General features: G+C 41.5%; 1 protein-coding gene across 1 annotated transcript in view; it reads left to right on the plus strand.

The window, feature by feature from the left end:
• Positions 1 to 16,658: 16,658 nt before the first annotated feature.
• CLSPN (claspin) overlaps positions 16,659 to 22,665 on the plus strand; it is a 27,266-nt gene continuing 21,259 nt past the window's right edge. Inside the window, exons 1-3 of the mRNA XM_006094167.3 lie at positions 16,659 to 16,910; positions 20,524 to 20,632; positions 21,153 to 21,607. Coding sequence (XP_006094229.1) covers positions 16,887 to 16,910; positions 20,524 to 20,632; positions 21,153 to 21,607 — 588 coding nt within the window. The 5' untranslated portion in view covers positions 16,659 to 16,886. The remainder of the gene's footprint in view (positions 16,911 to 20,523; positions 20,633 to 21,152; positions 21,608 to 22,665) is intronic.

The raw sequence follows: 22,665 nt of genomic DNA on the forward strand, positions 1-22,665 counted from the left end.
CCAGGGTGCATCACCCGAGAACCACCCTCTCACAATCTGGGACCCCTCGGGGGATGTCGGAGAGCTGGTTTCTGCCCAATCCCGCAGACCAGGCCTAGGGACACCACCTGCCAGAGGGACCTCACTCCCTCCACAGATGCCCTTCGAGCCGAGGCGCTGCCCCAGGTGCAGCTGGCTGGGGAGGGACTGCGGGATGTTGGCTCCAGGGTGTGTCCGGCCCGTCTTGCCCAGTCCCGTCTTGCCAGCCACCTTCTAATTAATTTCCTTTCAATTTGCACGAATCTGTGCACCCAGGTACTAGTTAAGAATATTTACAATATGGTGATTTTGATGTACAATGGACTCTAGACTGGGAAAGAAAAAATGAGAACGTGAGGAGCATGAGATAATTAGTGAAAAGTAATGACACTGATGGATTAGAGGACTCCATGAGGCTCTGATTCAACAGTAGGAGATCTATTCATATCGTTCCCTACAGTACCAGAATAAAGGAGAAAAATCATGCAATTATCCTAATAGGTTCTGGAAAAGCATTCAGTAAAATCCCACACTCTTGTTAACACACGCGCACACACACAAACACAACTATTAGTAAACTGCGAAAAGAAGGAAATTTTCTAAATGAGTTATATATAAAGTACTTTTAACAGGAACTAGCACAAAGTAAACATATAACTTTTGCTAGCATCATCATCATCATCACCATAAAGTAATAAAAAGCATCCACCAGAAAAAAAAAACAGCACACATTGCATATAGTAGAGATTACCTATCAGGGATGCCTATACTATGACTCCCATAAAGGCAATTATCCAGAGCTAAAGAAGTATATAAATGTTATATATAGATGTGTTCTATTAAATTAAATGTTTTATGTTAAAATACAGATGTATCCTGTTACATGAAACATGCTACTCTAATATGTACAAGCTGTGCTATCCATGCAAAGAAGGAATATAGAGAGTTACTGAGAAAGTGTTTGGGTGGCTACTTAGTTTCCATGAAACTCACCTTATATAAACTGTTAACATTTTGGTCCCCTGGTCAGGACATATTTATGGGACCAAGGGAGGTTAGCAGCAGAAGATCTTTTTCAGATGTCTTGATGCCTGTTGACCGAAGCAACTCTAAGTAAACAGTTTGTTTAGATAATACATTCATGCTTCTGGTAATTGAGAGTCACTCCATCAAATTACTTGCTACAATAAAAATGGCAAACTGCAAACCCCACTAAAATAAAAAACAAGAAAAGCATGCCAATTATTATTTCTACTGGTCAATGTCATATTGGAGTATTTATTGCTGAGAGACAAGAAAAAGAAGTGATTATAAATATAGGGAAAAAGACACAATACAAGCATTACCTGAAGATGAAAGACATTTCCTAGAAAATCTAAGTGAACCAACTGAAAAATTATAAGAATAAATAAGACAGTCAATAAATTGGTTATATACAAAGTTACCATATAGAAATCAATAGTTTCCATACAGACCAGTGATAACTTACTTAGACTATGTCATGGAAAAGAATCAATTCACAATTGCTACAAAATCTATAAAGAAGCAAGAAATAAACTTAACAAGAAACATGAAAGTCCTATATGAAGTTTTACTCTAAGATATAAAAGAAAATAAAGACATATGGGAGACCATTTATTTTAAAGATGTCATTTCTAATCCAAATAATTATTTTTTAAGTGTAATTTGGCAGGTTGACCAAATAATGTAAGAATAGCCAAGAATACTGATCAAGTAGGAGGAAGGACTTACCCTAGCAGATATCAAAATGTGTTATGAAGCTACAATTCATTCAAATAAAATATTACTGACCAAAAATATATGAGCATTTAAAAAAACATAAACAAAATAGAGGTCCAAGACCAGATTCTCTCTCTCTCTCTCTCTCTCTCTCTCTCTCTCTCTCTCTCTCTCCATATATATATATATGAATTTAGTTCATTAAAAATATGGCATTTTAAATTACAGAGGAGAATAATGGCTATAACAAATGTTGTTGGTACTATTGGCTATCCATTTGGGAAAAATAATATATCCCAACCCCAGACTTATTTCACTTAGCATAATACCTTCAATGTATTATGAGGTATTAGCATAATACCCTCAACATCCATGTTGTTGCAAATGGCAAAATTTCAGTCTTTTTATGATGAATAGTATTCCATTCTGTATATACATATATTTTTGAATTAGTATTTTCATTTTCTTCAGATAAATAACCAGAAGTAGAATCTCTGGATCATATTTTGAATTTTTGAGGAACCTCCATACTGTTTTCCATAGTGGCTATATCAATTTACAATCCCACCAACAGTGCCCAAGGGTTCCCTTTTCTCTACATCCTTGCCAACACATATTATCTCTTGTCCTTTTTATAATAGCCATTCTAGCAGGTGTGAGGTGGTATCTCATTGTGGTTTTGAGTCTATAGGCTTTTCTCTTGGCATGTTCTGTTTTCCTAGGGAAGATCTTCCAATCTTCAAACCGGGAGAATCTGGCCTTAGTTATCAAATACATACCCTTATGTTGGGAACTCACATCTAACAGCCTCCTAAAAACTTGGCATTTCTAACAGAGCTGATATCTTTTAATAAGATAACAAGGTCACACATCTTTAAATACAAACAAACAAAACCCACAAAAAACAAAAAACACCCTGGAACAGTGGAAAGAGCACTGGGTGTGGAGTTACAGAGACTAGATTTCAACCTAGTTCAACTATTATTTAGCTGTGTGATCCTGAATAATAAACCCTTTTTCCTTCTCTGGGTCTTAGTTCCCATCTATAAAAATGGGGATAATAATAGTATTGACCTTGTAGGTTTGTTGTGTTATATATTAAATAATATATAAGAAAGGCCTAATCTACTGCCTGGAATATCAGTTCCTTCTAAAAAATAATAGTTGAATCTGATGTCATGTGTTGGGAAAGCTAGAGGTAGCTCAGAGGGGAAAAACTAAAGTATTTTTTTATTCTCTCTTTTTTGTTTTTCTTTTTTAAAAAAATTCTTACAAACCCTTGTGTCAAGGGCTGACCTTCAATAGATCGCAGCGAGGGAGCTGCTCTGCTACGTATGAAATCCCAACCCAGAAGGAGGTCGTCTATGAATGGTTTAGTACCAGGTTCCCCATGTGCATTGCGTTAAGGGCAAGGGGACAGCCCCCTTGAAATTAAAGTGTTAAGGAAGAAAAAGAATATTAAGACTGGGAGCTCCTTGACATCTTTATTTATTTTTTTTTATCTTCTCTGTTTTTTGTATAGAACTAAGTGCTCTACTTAGCAAAAGTTTGTTGATTTGAAATGATCTTGCCAGGCAACAAGAGCAATAAAATTATAGCAATTTGTAGTCTAAATGTTGCTTCTAATGTTTGGTGACAGGAAGACCTTAAGCCCTTGCTTAGGCTTAGACTAGTCTTTCTGCATTCACTCCGTTATTCCATCTTATGGTTTGAGGGTGATGAAAGGAATTAGCACTTATTTAGTGCCTACTGCATGCCACACAATGAGTTCTCACTCATTAACATTATTTGATGGAGGATATGTAATTTCCCCCCCAGTTATAGACGATAAAAGGATCTTTTGAAGTCCGTTGCACAGGATTCTTTTAGACACCAAGATGCACCTATGACTCTGCCTTAGCCTGGGCTATAACAAACAATCTCCTAAAGGTATTCCCTTTCTTCCAAATGTTTCTCTTTCCCAACCCATATCCAGACTCCAGTAAACTAACTTCCTAAAATATAGCATTGTCACTTTGACTCAACATGGGTTGGCTTCTCTTTTTATTAAGGTGGGTGCAAATGATTTGTTTTGCATTTTATGGTGGCAAGAGTCAATTGTTATGTGACCTTAGGAAATTATCTTCTGTTGCAAACTGACCCACGCCAACTTGCTTATTTATTAATTATATTAATAAACATATACTTGCTAATTATTGAGTGGGTTTTTATTTGGTTGTTATTGCAGGGGTGAGGGGCAGATATCAGCAACCTCCAACAGTGAGAGATGGGTCATATATTCCTTCCCTAAACCTTACTACCAAGTAGTGTGCTACAATGAAAGCAAGTCCCACACTTAAATGTCACATGGTCAAATATTTATGAACAAGCAGGCAAAACCAGTCATACAACTTGCAAGCTCAATAAAGTCCCAGCTCTTGATCTTTTTAGACACTTTGCCAAAAACTTTGCATGAAAGGTTTACTTTAGGTAAATAAGATAATATTCTAGTAACAGGATTCTAGTCAGAATATTTGTACTAGTAATTCACCTGCTAGTTGGAATCAGGTAATAGGATCCTCCACTAAATGAGGAGAAAAAGACTGATTAAATCCTAAGCCCATAACATCACTCACTAGATTCTCATCTCTTGGTCAGGAGTGGAGATGCCTGTATAATACAATACTTCTAGCCAAATCACATATCTTGACACCACTCATTTCACGCATGAAAAACCATATCTAACATCTATCCATATTTAACAGTCTTCTAGTATTGATTGGAGATAAAGATAGCTGAAGTTCTTGTAGCTGCTACTGGAATGTGAACTATTGACTACAATTTCTCAGATACTAACAAACTACCCCTAGAGTGTATAATTCTTTTTCTTAAAATATATTTTATTGATTTTTTACAGAGAGGAAGGGAGAGGGATAGAGAGTTAGAAACATCGATGAGAGAGAAACATCGATTAGCTGCCTCCTGCACGCCCCCTACTGGGGATGTGCCCGCAACCAAGGTACATGCCCTTGACCAGAATCGAACCTGGGACCCTTCAGTCCGCAGGCCGATGCTCTATCCACTGAGCCAAACCGGTTAGGAGTGTATAATTCTTATTAGAGTACCTAAAACATTAACTAACAGCCTCCAAGGTTTACACTAAAATTAATTAACATAGATATATAAAACCTTCTAGCCTGAAATATTTTAATATCTATGGTTAACATATATAATGTTATATAATATTTAATATAAGTAAATTACAGATAACATAACACATTCTCTGAGGTTCAGTTTATTTTATGAGGAGATAGGATGAGCTGACTTCTAAAGTTTCTTCCATGATCTTATAAATGGATTTTAATGCCATTATAAAGATATGGGTTAGGATCATGAAAAAATGTACTGATAGTTGCTAGAGCAGCGGTTCTCAACCTGTGGGTCGCGACCTCTTGGGGATCGAATGACCCTTTCACAGGGGTCTCCTAACACCATTGGAAAACACATATATAATTACATATTGTTTTTGTGATAAATCACTATGCTTTAATTATGTTCAGTTTGTAACAATGAAATTGGGGGTCCCCACAACATGAGGAACTGTATTAAAGGGTCACGGCATCAGGAAGGTTGAGAACCACTGTGCTAGAGGATCATCAAGCATAAAAACCACCTTTATAAAAACAACAACCCACAAACTAATATTTTCTTCAAAGGATTTATTTTTCTAAAATAGCAGTTCTCCTTAGCTTCTAGTCATTAACTGTCATCTTCTAATCCCTCTTTTTTTAAAAAATATATTTTATAGATTTTTTACAGAGAGGAAGGGAGAGGGATAGAGAGTTAGAAACATCCATGAGAGAGAAACATCGATCAGCTGCCTCCTGCACATCTCCTACTGGGGATGTGCCCGCAACCAACATACATGCCCTTGACCGGAATCGAACCTGGGACCTTTCAGTCCACAGGCCGACGCTCTATCCACTGAGCCAAACCGGTTTTGGCTAATCCCTCTTTTTAAATAAATATTTTAGAAATGATTAAGGTATAATTGACATATCCTATCTAATAAAGAGGTAATATGCAAATTGACCATCACTCCAACACACAAGATGGCCACCACAAGACGGCCTGCAGAGGAGTCCAGCAGGAGAGGGCAGTTAGGGGCAACCAGGCTGGCAAGGGAGGGCAGCTTGGGGGGACCAGGCCTGCAGGGGAGGGCAGTTAGGGGTGACCAGGCTGGCAGGCAGAAGCAGTTAGGGGCAATCAGGCAGGCAGGCAGGCAGGCGAGCAGTTGGGATCCAGCAGTCCTGGATTGTGTGAGGGATGTCCGACTGCCCGTTTAGGCCCGATCCCTAAACGGGCAGTCGAACTCCCTTAAAGGGCCCTAAGTTTGGAGGAGGTTGCAGCTTGGCCTGAAGGAACACCACCCAACCTGTGCCATGAATTTCGTGCACCGGGCCTCTACTAACATAATATTAGTTTCAGGGTATACAACAAAATGACTCAATATTTGTAAATATCATGAAATGATCACCACAAGTCTATGTAACATTTATCACCATACATAGTTACAGAATTTTTTTTCTTGCGATGAGAATTTTTTTAAATTTATTGATTTCAGAGAGGAAGGGAGAGGGAAAGAGAGATAGAAACATTGATGATGAGAATCATTGATAGGCTGACTCCTGCATGCCCCACACTGGGGATCGAGCCCACAACCCAGGCATATGTCCTGACCGGGAATCGAACTGTGACCTCCTGGTTCATAGGTCAATGATCAACCCCTGAGCCACGCCAGCCAGGCATTGTGATGAGAACTTTTAAGATCTACTCTCTTAGCAACTTTGAAATATGCATCACTGTATTATTAATTACAGTCGCCACATTGTACAGTGCTTTCTAATGACTTATTTTATAACTGCAAGTTTATAAAATAAACTTTTTGACCCCCTTTACTCATTTAGCCCATCTTCCACCCTTTGCCTCTGGCAACCACCAATCTGTTCTCTGTGTCTATGAGCTCAGTTTGTTTTTTAGATTTCACATATAAATAAAATCATGTGGCATTTGTCTTTGTCTGTCTGACTTATTTCACTTAGCACAGTGCCCTCAAGGTCCATCCCTGTTGTTGCAAACTGCAAGAGTTTATTCTTTTCTATGGCTGAAAAAAACTAAAATTATTTATACACCACATCTTCTTTATTCATTCATCAATTGATGGGTAATTAGATTGTTTTCATATCTTGGCTATTGTAAATAGTGCTGCAGTGTTCATGGGTTGCCTATATCTTTTCAAGTTAGTGTTTTCATTTCCTTCTGATAAACACACAGAAGTGAAATTGCTGAATCATATGGTAGTTCTAGTTTTAATTTTTTTAGAAACTTCCATACTGTTTTCCATAGTGGCTGCACCAATTTACACTCCCACCAATGGTACACTAAGGTCACCTTTTCTCCACATCCTCACCAACACTTGTTATTTCTTGTCATTTGATGATAGCCATTCTAACAGGTATGAGGTGATATATCATTGTGGTTTTGATTTGCACTTTCCAGATAATTAGTGAATTTGAGCATCTTTCCAAATTGGCCATCTATATGCTTTCTTTGGAAAGATTTCTATTCAATTCTTCTGCCCATTTTATAATTGGTTTTTATTTTGATATTGAATTGTCTGAGTTCTTCATATATATATATATTATATATTTTTTATTGATTTTTTACAGAGAGGAAGGGAGAGGGATAGAGAGGTAGAAACATTGATGAGAGAGAAACATCGATCAGCCGCCTCCTGCACACCTCTCACTGGGGATGTGCCCGCAACCAAGGTACATGCCCTTGACTGAAATCGAACCTGGGACCTTTCAGTCCGTAGGCTGATGCTCTATCCACTGAGCCAAACCGGTTAGGGCTATATATTTTGGATATTAACCCCTCATCAGATATATTATTTGAAAATATTTTTCCCTTTAAGTGGCTTGGCTTTTCATTTTGTTGATGGTTTCCTTTGCTATGCAGAAGCTTTTTAGTTTGATATAGACCCACTTATTTATTTTTTCTTTTGTTTCCTTTGCTTTAAATGTCAGATCCAAAAAGCATCACCAAGACTGATGTCAAGGAACTTACTGCCTGTTTTCTTCTAGGAATTTTATGGTTTCAGGTCTTATGTTCAAGTCTTCAATCCATATCTAGTTAAATTTTTTTTGTTGATCCTCACTCCAGCATATATTTTTTCATTGATTTTTAGAGAGTGGAAAGGAGGAAAGGGAGGAGAGAGAGCGAGACATCAAAGTGAGAGAGAAACATCAACGTGAGAGAGACACATCAAGTGGTTGCCTTCTGCACATGCCCTACGTGGGTCAGGATAGAATCTGCAACCCAGGTACATGCCCTTGACTGGAAATCGAACCCGTGACCATTTGGTATGCGGGCTGACACTCTAACCACTGGGAAACACAGGTTGGGGCTATTTGGAGTTAATTTTTTGGTATAGTGCAGTGGTTGGCAAAACGCGGCTCATGAGCCACATGCAGCTCTTTGGCCCCTTGAGTGTGGCTCTTCCACAAAATACCATGCGCGGGCGCACAGGTACAGTGCGAAGTTGATTTAAAACTTTAAGTAAAGTTTATTAAGTTAATTTTAGGGAACGTTGTGGAGTGAAAGAAGATGTAGTGTCGAGGATTGAGAAAGGTATGTTGAGATGGTCTGGACATATAGAGAGGATGAACGAAAGGAGATAGACGAAACAAGTATACAAGACGAGTGTGGATGGGAGGGTTGGAAGGGGTCGACCTCAGCGAACGTACCTCAATCAGATTGAGGACATTTTTAGCAAAGGCCAGCTTAGGAGTACCCTAATTAAGTTAATAACAATGTACCTACCTATATAGTTTAAGTTTAAAAAATTTGGCTCTCAAAAGAAATTTCAATCGTTGTACTGTTGATATTTGGCTCTGTTGACTAATGAGTTTGCCGACCACTGGTATAGTGTATAGTGTACAGTTCCATTCTTATGCATGTAGCTGTCCAGTTTTCCCAACACCATTTATTGAAGACACTGTTCTTTCCCCATTGTATATTCCTAGCTTTTTTGTTGTAAGTTAAAGGACCCTATGTATATGAGTTTATTTCTGGGCTTTCTATTCTATTCCATTTATCTATGTGTCTGTTTTTATGCTAATATCATACTGGTTTGATTACTATAGCTTTGTAATATGGTTCGAAATCAGGGAGCATGATGCTTCCAGCTTTGTTCTTTCTCAAGATTGCTTTGGCTATTTGGGGTGTACCCTCTAACCCCTTAACATTCTTTATTTTTCTTCAAAACACTATCAATACCTGACATTACATATTTATTTTCTTGCTTATTGTCTATCTTCTGCTACAAGAATATAGGAGTAGAAACTTTGTTTAAAACTGTATCCTCACAGACAATAGGGTGGTGAGGCCTTGGGTGGGGTGGGATTCGGGTGGAGGGAGCAATGGGGGGAATAAAGGGGGGACATCTGTAATTCAACAATAAAGATTAAAAAATATAAAATAAAATAAAACTGTATCCTCTATGCCTGATCCATGGTAGGGGCTTGTTTCAGTGGTCTATTGCTGCATAACAAACCATACTAAAATGTAGTAGCTCGTGCATTTGTCCACAATTCTGTAGTTTAGCTAGGCTTAGTTGGACAGTTCTCTGGGTCTCACCTTTGGTCACTCACATGGCTGCATTCACCTGGAGGTTCAGTATGGCCGAATAGTCCAAGATGGCACTTAGCTGTTGGCTAAAGTGCCTTGAATCTCCTCTATGTGACCCATCCAACAAGATACCTTGGCTTTCTTAAATGGTGGCACCAGTGTTCTCAAATAATGAAGGTAAAAGTGGCAAAGCTCCTTAAAGCTTAGCTTTGAAGCTATATATATATAATGTTACTTTCACTATATTCTATTGACCAGTGCAAGTAACAAGGACAGCCCACATTTAAGAGATTGAGAATTAGATGGGAAGTGTAGTAAAATCACATTGAAAAAGCAAGAGGAGCCCTAGCCAGTTTGGCTCAGTGGATAGAACGTTGGCCTGCGAACCTAAGGGTCCCAGGTTCAATTCTGGTCAAGGGCACATACCTGGTTGCAGGCTCCTCCTTGGCCTGGGCCCTGGTTGGGGCTCCTGAAGGAGGGAACTAATCAATGTGCTTCTCTCACATCGATATTTCTCACTGTCTTGCCCTCTCTCTTCCACTCTCTCTAAAGAATCAATGGAAAAGTATCCTTGGGTGAGAATCTAAAAAAAAAAAGGGGGGGGGGGGAGAGGACACAGAGAACTGTGATAATTCTAACAGTCTAACAGAGTGCTCAATAAAGGTTTGTAGAGTGAATGAATGATATTACATCATGTTTAAAAGTCTGCTGTAGTCTTGCTTCCAGAGCATAGATCTCTTATATTTCCTCTAGCACTCATCAAAATCGGTTTTGTAATTTGTGCACATGTTTTATCCTCAAAGGAGTGTACCTTGCTTTTTCTCTCTCTACCCCATTATCTAGCAGTTATTCAGGCTCCAAAAAAACATTCTGTAGATCCTTACTGAGTTCAATTTAATTGAACAACTTTGACACTTTACCCCCTACCTCCCATTCCATCATCATAAAGCTATTAGTTGAGCAAGTCCCTGAAAATCTTACCGTCACTCATGTCCCCATGCCTTTACCCATTCCATTTCCCCTGCCTAAAATACTCTTCCTCTTCCTTGTTGCTTATTTCAGTGTTTCTCAGATATTTAGCAACCTTGGCCCTATCCACTAAATTCCAGGAGAGGCAGGGTCATTATGACAACCCTGATCTATCCCCTGCATGAATACCACTAGTATAGCCATCCTTTGGGCCTACAGTGGGAACAATATTTTTTTTAATATATTTTATTGATTTTTTACAGAGAGGAAGGGAGAGATAGAGAGTTAGAAACATCGATGAGAGAGAAACATCGATCGGCTGCCTCCTGCACACCCCCCACTGGGGATGTGCCCACAATCAAGGTATATGCCCTTGACTGGAATTGAACCTGGGACCTTTCAGTCCGCAGGCTGACGCTCTATCCACTGAGCCAAACCGGTTAGGGTGGAAACAATATTCTTTTGTCTGCCTAGTACCACCTCCTATCTTAGGAAGTGTTCTTTCCCCTACTCTAACTATATTGTGCTTGAAGGAGTTACTCCTATAAGACTCTGCCCTTCTAGGTACAGTTGAATTATCTGGCATGTCTTGAAGGGGGTCAGGCATTAACATTCAATTAAAAATGTAATACAAAGCAGGTGTGGAACAGAAACCATCTGTCCTATGATAGAATCCCCTGCCCCCCAAATCACATATATGGGCAGAGTCTCCCTAGACTGGTTGAGGCATATGTATGTGATTGAAACGTAATTGACCAAATCCTGAGTATGCAAATGTCCACATAAACACCACTGGCACCTCCAAGCATCTCAGTTTCTATAGGGCTTTAGGCAAAGGTTGGTCGTGAAAACACTTGGGTTTTTAGAAAAACTGAATTAAAAAAGCCTGAGGAAAAAAAATTGAATAAAGCAGGGTAGAGGAATTTCTCTTATACATTTTTCCTGGTAGGTGTCCAGAAAGGGAAAGGGAATTAAAGAGAAAATATATGAATGGAATTAACGTTTTGAGTGCTGCAATGGAATGGAGAGATGAGCCTGTGCCTGGGAAACACCTCTTCAGTCTCCAGAAAAGCTGGGGGTGGGGGGAGGGGGAAGGGGGGAGGGGCGGGGGAAAGAGAACTCGAGCTCCAATTTGGACAATTAGTGGACAGGGGTGAGCTAGAAAGGGAAAACCTTTTGTTCCACGTATTAACTTGTACCAAGCTAAAGTGAGTCTGAATTTGGAATTCGTGACATATATTCTCAATTTTGGTGAATGGCACCATAATCTGTCACTCAACCAATCCAGAAACCTGAGAGTCACGCAGTCACACTGACGCCACTGTCCCTTGCCCCTCAAGGTTAGTCGTCCAACAAGCCCTGTCAATTTTGCCTCTATTTCCCAATCTGTCTCATCCTCTCTATTGTTACTATCATTGACCTAGTTCAGGTCCTTATAATCTCCCACCTAGACAACTGGTCTTCCTGCCTCCAGTCTAATCGCCTTCCAAATCCATCCTTCAGACGCTACCAGAATAATCTTTCTCAGACATAGATCTAACCATGTTGCTCTCCTTCGTAACAACCCTCCTACCTCCCCCCCGCCCCCCCAGCTGCCCAGTTCATAGAGTCTGAAAGCTAAATTCTAAGCACAGCATTCTAGACTTTTTCTCCCCCGTTTTAATTTTCAGCCTTTGTGCTGGCCATCCTCACCCCTACCACACACACACACCCTGTGCTCCAGTCATACTGACCTACTTCAGTTCCCCAAACACAACATGCTTTATCAAGCCCCTACACATACCTGGAATGCCTTTTCCTCCTTGTGCCAGCCTGGAGAACTCCAGTCCATTTTGAAACTCAGTTCGGGAGTCGTCGCCTCCTGACTTACCCCAGGCAAAGTCAGTTGCCCCTCTCTTGGGGCCCCAGAGCTATTGTACATACTTCCACTATTACACAAGCTGGTTTGCTTGCCTGTCTCCAGCCAGCAATGGAAACCTGTCTGAGAATAAGACTGTATTTTATTTATCTTTATATTTTCCGTGTCTAGCGTAGGCTTAAAATGGGTGCTTACGGTTTGCTGAATGTTGAATGAGTGGATGAATATTTTATAGGTACTTTAGGTTGCCAAAAGTTATACAAGAAGCTGATGGTGTGTGTGTGTGTGTGTGTGTGTGTGTGTGTGTGTGTGCGCGCGCGCTGTCATGCCTTGGCAAAAGGCCCCGGTGTTGCTTGGTTTTGTTTTTCAGGCCATGGTATTTTAATCATTTATTCCACAATTATCCATTAAACACCCACTATGTGTCAGGTCCTGTGACATTTTTAAAGGTCAGTGGATACTACATTAAGCAAGAAAAACAGTCCTGGCCTTCAAGCAGCACACTCTCCAAAATAAGCTTCATAATTGTATGGGATTACAGTACGAATTTTTTAAAGCAGATTCTGAGAGATGTGATTATTTCACTGCACCAAAGGAAAGTATAAACAACTCTTTGAATACCTTTTAAATTAAAAAAAAGGTATTAGGATAGGTGAACTGACATGACAAAATCCTGCCACGAGGTGGCAGTGCTTATCTAAAAATGAAGGAGTCTAAAAACTAGACTTTTGAAGTCCTACTGGCATAGGACTTTAGAAAAGCAAGTGGTTCTCACACCTTACTCCAGAGGAATGCTAGTACTAAAACTTTAATATGGTAGCTGTTCTCCATAAGCTGTTCTCTTTTTTCAGAAAAGATCAACTAAAAGATATGATTTAATTAATGTTTTCCCTTCAAGCTTTCACAAAGATATGATTTAATCAATGTTTTCCCTTCAAACTTTCACAAACCTTTGGAATCTGCTTTTGTTTGCCTTCCAGCAAGCAAATATAAATTTAGAATGGGCTGAGTATGTTAAATTACATGGCTTATTATTTCATAGACATACTAGAGGCCTGGTGCACGAAATTCTTGCACAGGTAGGGTCCCTAGGCCTGGCCAGCAATCAGGGCTGATCTGTGGGGCGACTGGAGGGGCAATCGCGCCGCCCCCCCCCCCCCCCCCCCCGGGGGGGTAAAAACCGCCTTTGGCTGGGGCCCCCCGCTCACCTGCTCCACTATCCCCACCGCAGTCCCATTCTCATCGGGGCCCATCGGGGCCAGCAGCGCCCTCCACTGCTGCACACGGCCACATCACAGGCATTCGCCATGTTCCATGCCGGCCCCCTGGTGGTCAGTGCACGTATAACACCTGGTCGGTTGAACTCCCACCAGTGGGGACAATTGCATATTAGCATTTTATTCTATAGGAAATTTCAGAATTGATTTTTTATATTAATTTTCGATGATATACTAATAGATCCTACTAGTGAAAATGTTTCCTGACTTATATGACCAGATTAAATGTGTCAGTACTATGAAGCATTTCCTACAGAGGACCTTACTTCTAGGTACTCTACCAATTAAACCCATTTGAGAATCATGATCTCAAATCCAAAGTTTTCTAATTTCAAATGGATAAAACAAGGTTCTGAGAAACTAAATGTCTTCCCCAAGGTCACAAAGTCATTTGTGGGACAAGTTCAGACTTATCCCTGCAGAGTGAACATTGAGAACTTTCCCTTGTTGCCATCTATCAACTTCATAAGCAGAGCTATTTGGATAATTAACCTTGAGAGCCAAGACATAGAGAGGAGTCAAGATGACTTTCAGGTTTCTGAATTGGTGAGTGATGGGTTATGTTGCCATTCACCAAAATTGAGAATACAGACTGCTCATTCCAAATACAGACTCCCTTTAGCTTGACACAAGTTAATATATAGAATAAAAGGTTTCCCTTCCTAGCTCATCCCTTTCACTCATTGTCCAAATCAGAGCTCTTTTTCTTAGCTTCTTTGGTGACTGAAGAGGTGCTCTATAAAGAGAGAAAAATGCTAATTCGTTCTGAAAAATGCTAATATCAGTAGTATTACTTCATATATTCACTTCCAGAGGGGGTTCAATCTATAATAATAAAAGCATAATATGCTAATTAGACCAGACATCCTTCTGGATTTCATTCCAGATGAAGCCGGGGCTGCAGCCACCACGCCTGTGAGGGAGGGATCCAGGCAGCCACCTGCGGCTTGGAGGGATCGAGGCTACAGCTGCGAAGACCTACTCTTGCATGAATTTCATGCATCAGGCCTCTAGTAATAATATAACAGTTGGCAAGTGACTGAATTAATTAGTTCAACAAGTATGGATTGACTTTCCTACCATGAGCCAGGTAGGTTCTAAAGCAGTGGTTCTCAACCTTCCTAATGCCGTGACCCTTTAATACAGTTCCTCATGTTGTGGTGACCCCCAACCATAAAATTATTTTCGTTGCTACTTCATAACTGTAATTTTGCTACTGTTATGAATCATAATGTAAATATCTGATATGCAGGATGTATTTTCATTGTTACAAATTGAACATAATTAAAGCATAGTGATTAATCACAAAAACAATATGTAATTATATATATGTTTTCCGATGGTCTTAGGCGACCCCTGTGAAAGGGTCGTTCGACCCCCAAAGGGGTCTCGACCCACAGGTTGAGAACCGCTGTTCTAAAGTGTGGTTCTCAAAGTGTGGTCTTCATATCAGCCGCATCAGCATCACCTGACAACTTGTTAGAAATGCAAATTCTTAGGCCCCACATGAGACATACTGAATCAGAAACTCTGGGAGTGGGGGTCAAACAGTCTGTTTTTACCAGCCCTTCACATCATTCTGACGCATGCTCAACTTTGAGAAGGATTATTCTAGAATCTAGATAGTGAGGATATGGTGTTAAAGGAAACAAAGTGCTTGTCTTCTTGGAGCAACACTATACAAATAGAAAATTTTAGGCAAAGGTGCGTATTACCAGGGAAACCAAAACAGGGGACAGAGGGAGAATGTAGAGGGCACTCAGGCAAGGTCTTTCTGAGGAGTATGAACGCTGGAGTCAGACTGAACAGGCTGTGCATACTGGCTCCACCAGTTACTAGCATTTTAAAGGTTTAGTTTCCTCATCTACTAAAATGGAGATAGTAACATTACTTACCTTACAAAGTTACTCTGAAGATTAAATAAAATAATGTTTGCAAAATTCTTGCAAGTGTTTCTGTCACAGGGCAACTCCCCAATAAATGTTAGCCCTCCAAACATGAGGGAGGAGTGCTACAGAGGTAGATGTGGGAATCATCAACGTAGGACTTAATAACAGTGTGGATGAGAAGGTGGGTAGACTGAGATGTGAGAGAAGAGAATGGGTGATAGGCTGGGGGGGGGTGGCAGAAGTGGGTGAAGAGGTGAGGAGGTGAAGGAATGAAGATGAGACCTTTTATCTGAACTCAGCCAACGGTGGGGACGGGGAAGAGCAGGCCAGTGGGTACGGTGACCAGCTATCCTGGTTTGCCTGGGATGGAGGAGATTCCTGGGAGGTGAGTCTTTCAGTGCTAAAACCGAGAAAGTCCTGGGAAAATTGGGATGAGCTGGTCAACCGACCAGTGGTTAGGATCCTGGGGGGTGAAGTGGAAGCGGGAACTGCTGTGAACTTTCCTTTTGGTGCCCGCGGATCGCCTCCTGACAGTAATCTTGTAAAATACCTTCCAGTAGCTTGCCTCCACTGAAGTCAGAGGGCCAGGGCGCTCAGGAATGCAGTGGGGGCGAAGCCAGCCTCGCCTGGATGCAGCAGGATAAGGATCGACAGAGAATGGCTAAAAGATAGTAACCAGCACAGCAACAAGGGGTAAGAATTGTCTGGGATTAGTCTGATTCCACACTTTTTAATTTTATTTTTCCTGCCTTATCCAAAGAGCCTAGGAGTGAGATGAATGGGTCTTTTCTGCATCCTGAATTAATCTTAAGTAGAATTATAAAGGTAACCCAAGGATATTCCTTAGTATCTGAGCAGCCCCCCCCGAATTTTTCTCTTTTGATGTTCACTGGTATGCGTGCCGTATACAGGAAGGAGCAGGTAGGATGGCCCTGGAGAAAACACTCATGGGCGCTGGACTCCAGTACAGGTTAGGGATGCCCTCTGGTGTCCACAGATCTTCTCCCCACCTCTTACCTGGAGCAGGAACTTACTCCTCAAATCGCTGCTTGATGGAAACTATCGCACAGTGGCAAGACCAAAGGTCAAAGTCCACCACTCGAACGGTACCATCTTGCAAGGCCAGAGGGCCCGACACCCCGACACCCTCGCAGCCAGAACCCCATCGGCCTCCTCCAGGTTCACTTGACCTGAGGAGCCGCGACCCGCCAACCCAACCCATATTACACTTGCGGGGAATTGGCCGAAGGCGCGTCGTGATTGGTAGAACGGAATAGGGGCGTGGCTTCAAGTAGAAAGCCGCCTCTGGATTGGTGCAAATCGTCACGGGCGGTACCTCCACGCCGGGTAGGCGCGAAAGTCCCAAGTCGCTGCCGGGTTGAATACGGCGGGAGCAGCTGCGCCGCGGCTGAGGGAGCCGGGGAGCAGTTTCGTCCCGAGCAAAGCGCTGGCGAGGCCGAAGTCATGACGGGCGAAGTGCCTTCCAAGGTGAGTTCATGCAAATGTCTCCATCGCGGTTGCGGAGGTCGGCGCTGAAGGGGGGCGGGGGGCGGCGGTCGAGTGCGGCGGAATGGGTCGCGGAGGCTGGGAGAACTACAGTTCCCGGCGTGCACCGGGCGGCTCGGCCTCGCAGTCCCTGAGGGAAAACACCCCCATCCCCGGCCCCACAGTCTCGCGGTCCAGTCCCCACGTCGGGGTTTCCGCGCCTCGGTCCAGTAGACAGTGTTGCTCCGTGTCTTCGTGGCGCGCGCAGCCGGCCGCCCAGCGCCTCCTCAGTCTGTCCCGCCTTCCCTCCCCTTTGGCGCGTTTCCTGCCGTGGGTGCTTTTCCTCTTGCCGCGTCCGGAAAGAGGAAGGCCCGAGCCGAACCGGGCCGCGGGAATTCGGGGCAGAACTCTGTAAATGGACGGCGGGAGTTCGTAATTGTGTCTGGAAGGGGCCTTTGCGGTCATCGGGAAGGGGCTGTACTCGCTGGTCGCTGGCGGAACTGGGCACAGGAACTGCTGTTCACAGTCCTGTGTTCTCCTCTGGGGCGGGACTAGGGTGAGATGCTCCCCTTGGGAGCAAAATGTAAGGAGACGCCAAAAAACTCAGTAATCAAGATGATATTTTAAAGCAACATTAAAAAATTAAAATAAATACCAAAAAATCCCATGACTTGATATTGAATAAAATAACAGACTTTTAAATAAAGACAATGTCTGACCCTGAACTTGCACTACCCTTGCCGATCCTGCTGCAAACTGAATAAAATGGTTAACTAACAGTATCTTGTATTGAGTTGTGTGGTTACCCTTATGCAGTTTTCGGATCCACAAACAGAGCGAATAGACTTAACTGTTTTGTATTGTTGGAAGAACCATCAGGAAATACATGATTCTCCTTGGTGGTTATTCAGTGCATGTTCTCTTTAGCTATTTAATAATTGTACCAACATTGAAATCAATTTAAGAGTTGTTGGAGAAGCATTAACGTGAGGCCTCGTGCCCTATTACATGACAGATGTTAATATCGTCCCCCTTATTAAGTTGGTTCAGAGCCCTAACAACGCCAAGGAGGTTGGAGACCTGGCGTCTAGGGCGACTTGGTCACTAACTGTCCAAGTCACCTAAGACACCTCTCCTTAGGTTTTGTTTTTTTTTTTTTTTTACTTGTAACTTTTAAAATAGTTTTGTTTAGAAATTTTCAAACATAAAAATCATGCCAATCTTATTTATATCCCCACCCATTTCCTCCTTACTGGATTATTTAGAAGCAAATTCTAGACATTATTTCATCCACAAATATTTCATTATACATCTCTAAGTGGTAAAGCCTTTCCAAATAATAACCACAATATTATTACAACACCTAAAACATTTAGAATTTTTGCCTGACTATCTAGTCTGTTCAGATTTCCTTCACACACACACATATGCTCTCTGAATTAGGATCCAAAGAAAGTCTGCACTTGCAACTGTTGATATGTAAGTGTATGTATATACCTTAACTCTTTATAGGTCTCCCTCCTTCTCTTGTTTTCTTCAAATTATTGTTAAAGAAACAACATAGAGTGGGGGCTGGTAAAAGAGGGCAAAGGGGGGATCAATGGTGAGGGAAGCAGGCTTGACTTTGGGTAGTGAACATGCAATACAATATACAGATGATATTTTATAGAATTGTATACTTGAAATCTATGTGATTTTATTAACTAACTAGAGGCCTGGTGCACAAAATTCATGCATGGGGGAGGGGGGTCCCCTCAGCCCAGCCTGCACCCTCTCGCAATCCAGGACCACTGGCTCCTAACCGCTCGCCTGTCTGTCTCATCGCCCCTAACCACTCGCCTGCCTGCCTCATCGCCCCTAACTGCCTCTGCCTGCCTGCCTCATCACCCCTAACCACTCTGCCTGCCTGCCTCATCGCCCCTAGCCACTCTGCCTGCCTGCCTGATCTCCCTTAACCCCTCTGCTTGCCTGCCTGATCACCCCTAACCACCTCTGCCTCAGCTCCCGCTGCCGCGGCTTTGTCCGGAAGGACGTCTGGAATGACGTCCGGAAGGTCGTTCGGCTGTCCGGTCTTATTAGCATATTATGCTTTTATTATTATAGATGTCACACCAATAAATTCAATGAAAATAAAAAAGAAACCACATAGTTTGCCTTATAACGAGTCCCACACCTGGATTGCATCTCTCTTTTTTAAAAATTTATTTTTATTGATTTCAGAGAAAAAAGGGAGAGAGAATCATTGATCGGCTGCCTCCTGCACTCCCCCTTAAAGAAAGCATTTTATGGCTCCTCTTTGGCATATCTGAATTGCCAGCATCACTACTCCGGTGCTATTATTAAGTCAATAAGGGTTATTTGAACACAAGTACTGTGGTACTGTGACAAGTAGATCTGATAACTGAGGTGGCTACTAAGTGTCTAAAAGGTGGATTGTATATACAGCATGAATACGCTGGACAAAGGGATGATTCATGTTCTGAGTGGGACAAAGTGGGATGTTGTGAGATTCCATCATGCTACTCAGAATGGTATGCAATTTAAAACTTATGAATTGGTTATTTCTGGAATTTTCCATTTAATATTTTCTGACCTCGATTGACCATGGGTAACTAAAATTATGGAAAAGTGAAACTGTTGATAAGGAGGATCTACTGTATTCAATATAAAGAGTTGGTTTTGCCCTGGATGGTGTGGTTCAGTTGTTTGGAGTATTGTCCCATACACTGAAAGGTTGTGGGTTCAGTTCCCGGTCAGAGCATATACCTAGGTTGCAGGTTTGACTCCCAGTTGGGGCGCGTATGAGAGGCAACCAATTGATGTTTTTCACATCAGTGTTTCTCTCCTTCTCTTCTTTTCTAAAATAAAAAGCACACAAACATATCCTTGGATGAGGATTAAAAAAAAGATTTGGTTCTATAGATTGCTTTAAAGGTGAACAATGATTTTTCTTTTGGTTTTTGGTCCAGTAATTCTTTTTTTAAAATATATTTTTATTGATTTCAGAGAGGGAGAGAGAGATAGAAACATCAATGATGAGAGAGAATCATTGATCGGCTGCCTCCTGCACGCCCCGTACTGGGGATTCAAGCCTGCAACCTGGGCATGTGCCCTTGACCAGAATTGAACCCGGGACCCTTCAAGTCCACAGGCCGACACTCTACCCACTGTGCCAAAGCAGCTAGGGCATGTCCAGTAATTCTTAATGTTCTCTCTCTCTCTCTTTGTTAATCCTTACCCAAAAATATTTTTACCATTGATTTTTAGAGAGAGTGGAAGGGAGGGGAGAGACACAGAGAGAGAAACATCGATGGGAGAGAGATACCCATTGGTTGCCTCCTGCACCTGTCCGACCAGGGCCGGGGATCAAGCCTGCAATCCAGGTACGTGCCCTTGACCAGAATTGAACCTGAGGCCCTTCAATCCACACACCTACAATCTATCCACTTTGCTAAACTGGCTAGGGTTGTCATCTCTTCATTGAACCCTTGAATTGTTTATTTGTTTTTTTCCCCTTATTTCAGCCCGATGACCCCATAATGCTTTGTGTATCATAATGTACTTAGAGTTTTTTGTAACCTGTTGGTTAATGCAAAATATATTCTCATTGATGTAGGTTCACCTAGAAATCAATGATTTAAAACTCATTTCACAAGAAGAAGCAGATAGTCCTTTCGACAGTGGACTGGGCAGCTATGAAACAATTGGACCCTTGAGTGAAGGAGGTTTGTAATAGTACTTTTATTTTTAGAAATAGAATGTAGGGGCTTGGATTAATTTCATTATTCTCTTGACTTATTAAGTTATTAATGCCCAACTTTATCATTTTTTATTATAAAAGCAAAATAGTTGTGTTGTACCCTTTTGAGAATAATAATTTCTGTTATATTACTGAATATATAAAATGTCAAGAAGCTACCACATTGCCTGGTTGAATGCATTTATCCCACAATAAAAGAATTTTTAACACCTTCCAGAATGATTAGAACAACTTTTCCTGTTGTAAAGATATATACAGTAATTACATTTTTCAGTGAGACATTTTTCTAATGAAAATGTTTTCCAAATGTAACTTTTAGATTTGCTTTGCTACAGTCAGTTCTTAGTGATAGTTACATAATTTTACAAGGTGATATATCACTTGGATAATTGGATATATTTTTGGATGATTGGATAGGTTTAGTGGAACTAGGAGAAAGCCCAAATGACAGCAGAATGCTAAAAAAACATTTGTGTTTCCTTCAGATTCTGATGAAGAGATATTTGTGAGTAAGAAATTGAAAAGCAGGAAGGTGCTACCAGACAGTGATTCTGAAAGAGAAGACCCAAATGCCTCTCCAGAGAAAGCTACCTATGACATTGTCGAAGAGGAAAATAAAGAGAACTTATATGCTGGAAAAAATGGGAAAGCCAGAAGGAAGTACAAAACTCTGGCAGACAGTGATGAAAGTGACATGGAGGAGGAAGAGTCTTTGTACCAGGAAAATCTTGAAACCCAAGTGACATCTTCCTTAGAGCTGGGCTGTCAATCTGAAAACTCTGTGGACTTTACAGCTAGTAGAAAGATTTCCAAAAAACCCATACGTGATAAAGAAGGAACTGAAGGGAAAGCAAAAGTAAAATCAAAGAGAAGACTGGAGAAAGAGGAGAGAAAGATGGAAAAAATTAGGCAGCTAAAAAAGAAGGAAACAAAAAATGAGGTACATTTTAAAATATGTATTTTTTTTATTGCCCTAGCTCAGTGGTCGGCAAACCGCGGCTCGCGAGCCACATGTGGCTCTTTGGCCCCTTGAGTGTGGCTCTTCCACAAAATACCACGTGCGGGCACGCACGTACAGTGCGATTGAAACTTCGTGGCCCATGTGCAGAAGTCCGTTTTCGGCCTGGGCGAGTCTATTTTGAAGAAGTGGCGTTAGAAGAAGTGGGGGGTGTCGGTCGTTGGGTCGGTTGGGCGACAGGAGATGCGGCGCAGGCGGGATACGCAGCGCGGGGGAGGTGCGCGTGATTCATGTAGGATTTGAGTGAGCCAGTCAGTCAGTCTCATTGCGCAGTGGTTAGTGCTAGTCGTGACCCCAAATCTCGCGCGGGTGACAAAAGTACCTACTCTAAGCATAAAGTTACCTGTATTTTTCCAACCAGCTGCAAATCCTACAGGTATTTTTGTCATCAATTTAAGACTTGTAATTATTTTGTGATGGTGGCTTTATTATTATAAAATGAAACATTTTTTTAGGTATGTTGAGATGGTTTGGACATATAGAGAGGATGAATGAAAGGAGATAGATGAAACAGGTATACAAGACGAGTGTGGATGGGAGGGTTGGAAGGGGTCGACCTCAGCGAACGTACCTCAATCAGATTGAGGACGTTTTTAGCAAAGGCCAGCTTAGGAGTACCCTAATTAAGTTAATAACAATGTACCTACCTATATAGTTAAGTTTAAAAAATTTGGCTCTCAAAAGAAATTTCAGTCGTTGTACAGTTGATATTTGGCTCTGTTGACTAATTAGTTTGCCGACCACTGCCCTAGCTAGTTTGGCTCAGTGGATAGAGCGTTGGCCTATGGACTGAAGGGTCCCGGGTTCGATTCCAGTCAATGGCACATGCCTGGGTTGTGGGCTTGATCCCCAGTCGGGGGTGTACTGGGGATAAAAATATATTTAAAAGATATATAAAGATATTTTTTATTGATTTCAGAGAGAGGAAGGGAGAGGAAGAGAGAGATAGAAACATCAATGATGAGAGAGAATCACTGATT

Source organism: Myotis lucifugus, unplaced genomic scaffold (assembly GCF_000147115.1).
Source record: "Myotis lucifugus unplaced genomic scaffold, Myoluc2.0 scaffold_131, whole genome shotgun sequence".
Taxonomy (NCBI): domain Eukaryota; kingdom Metazoa; phylum Chordata; class Mammalia; order Chiroptera; family Vespertilionidae; genus Myotis; species Myotis lucifugus.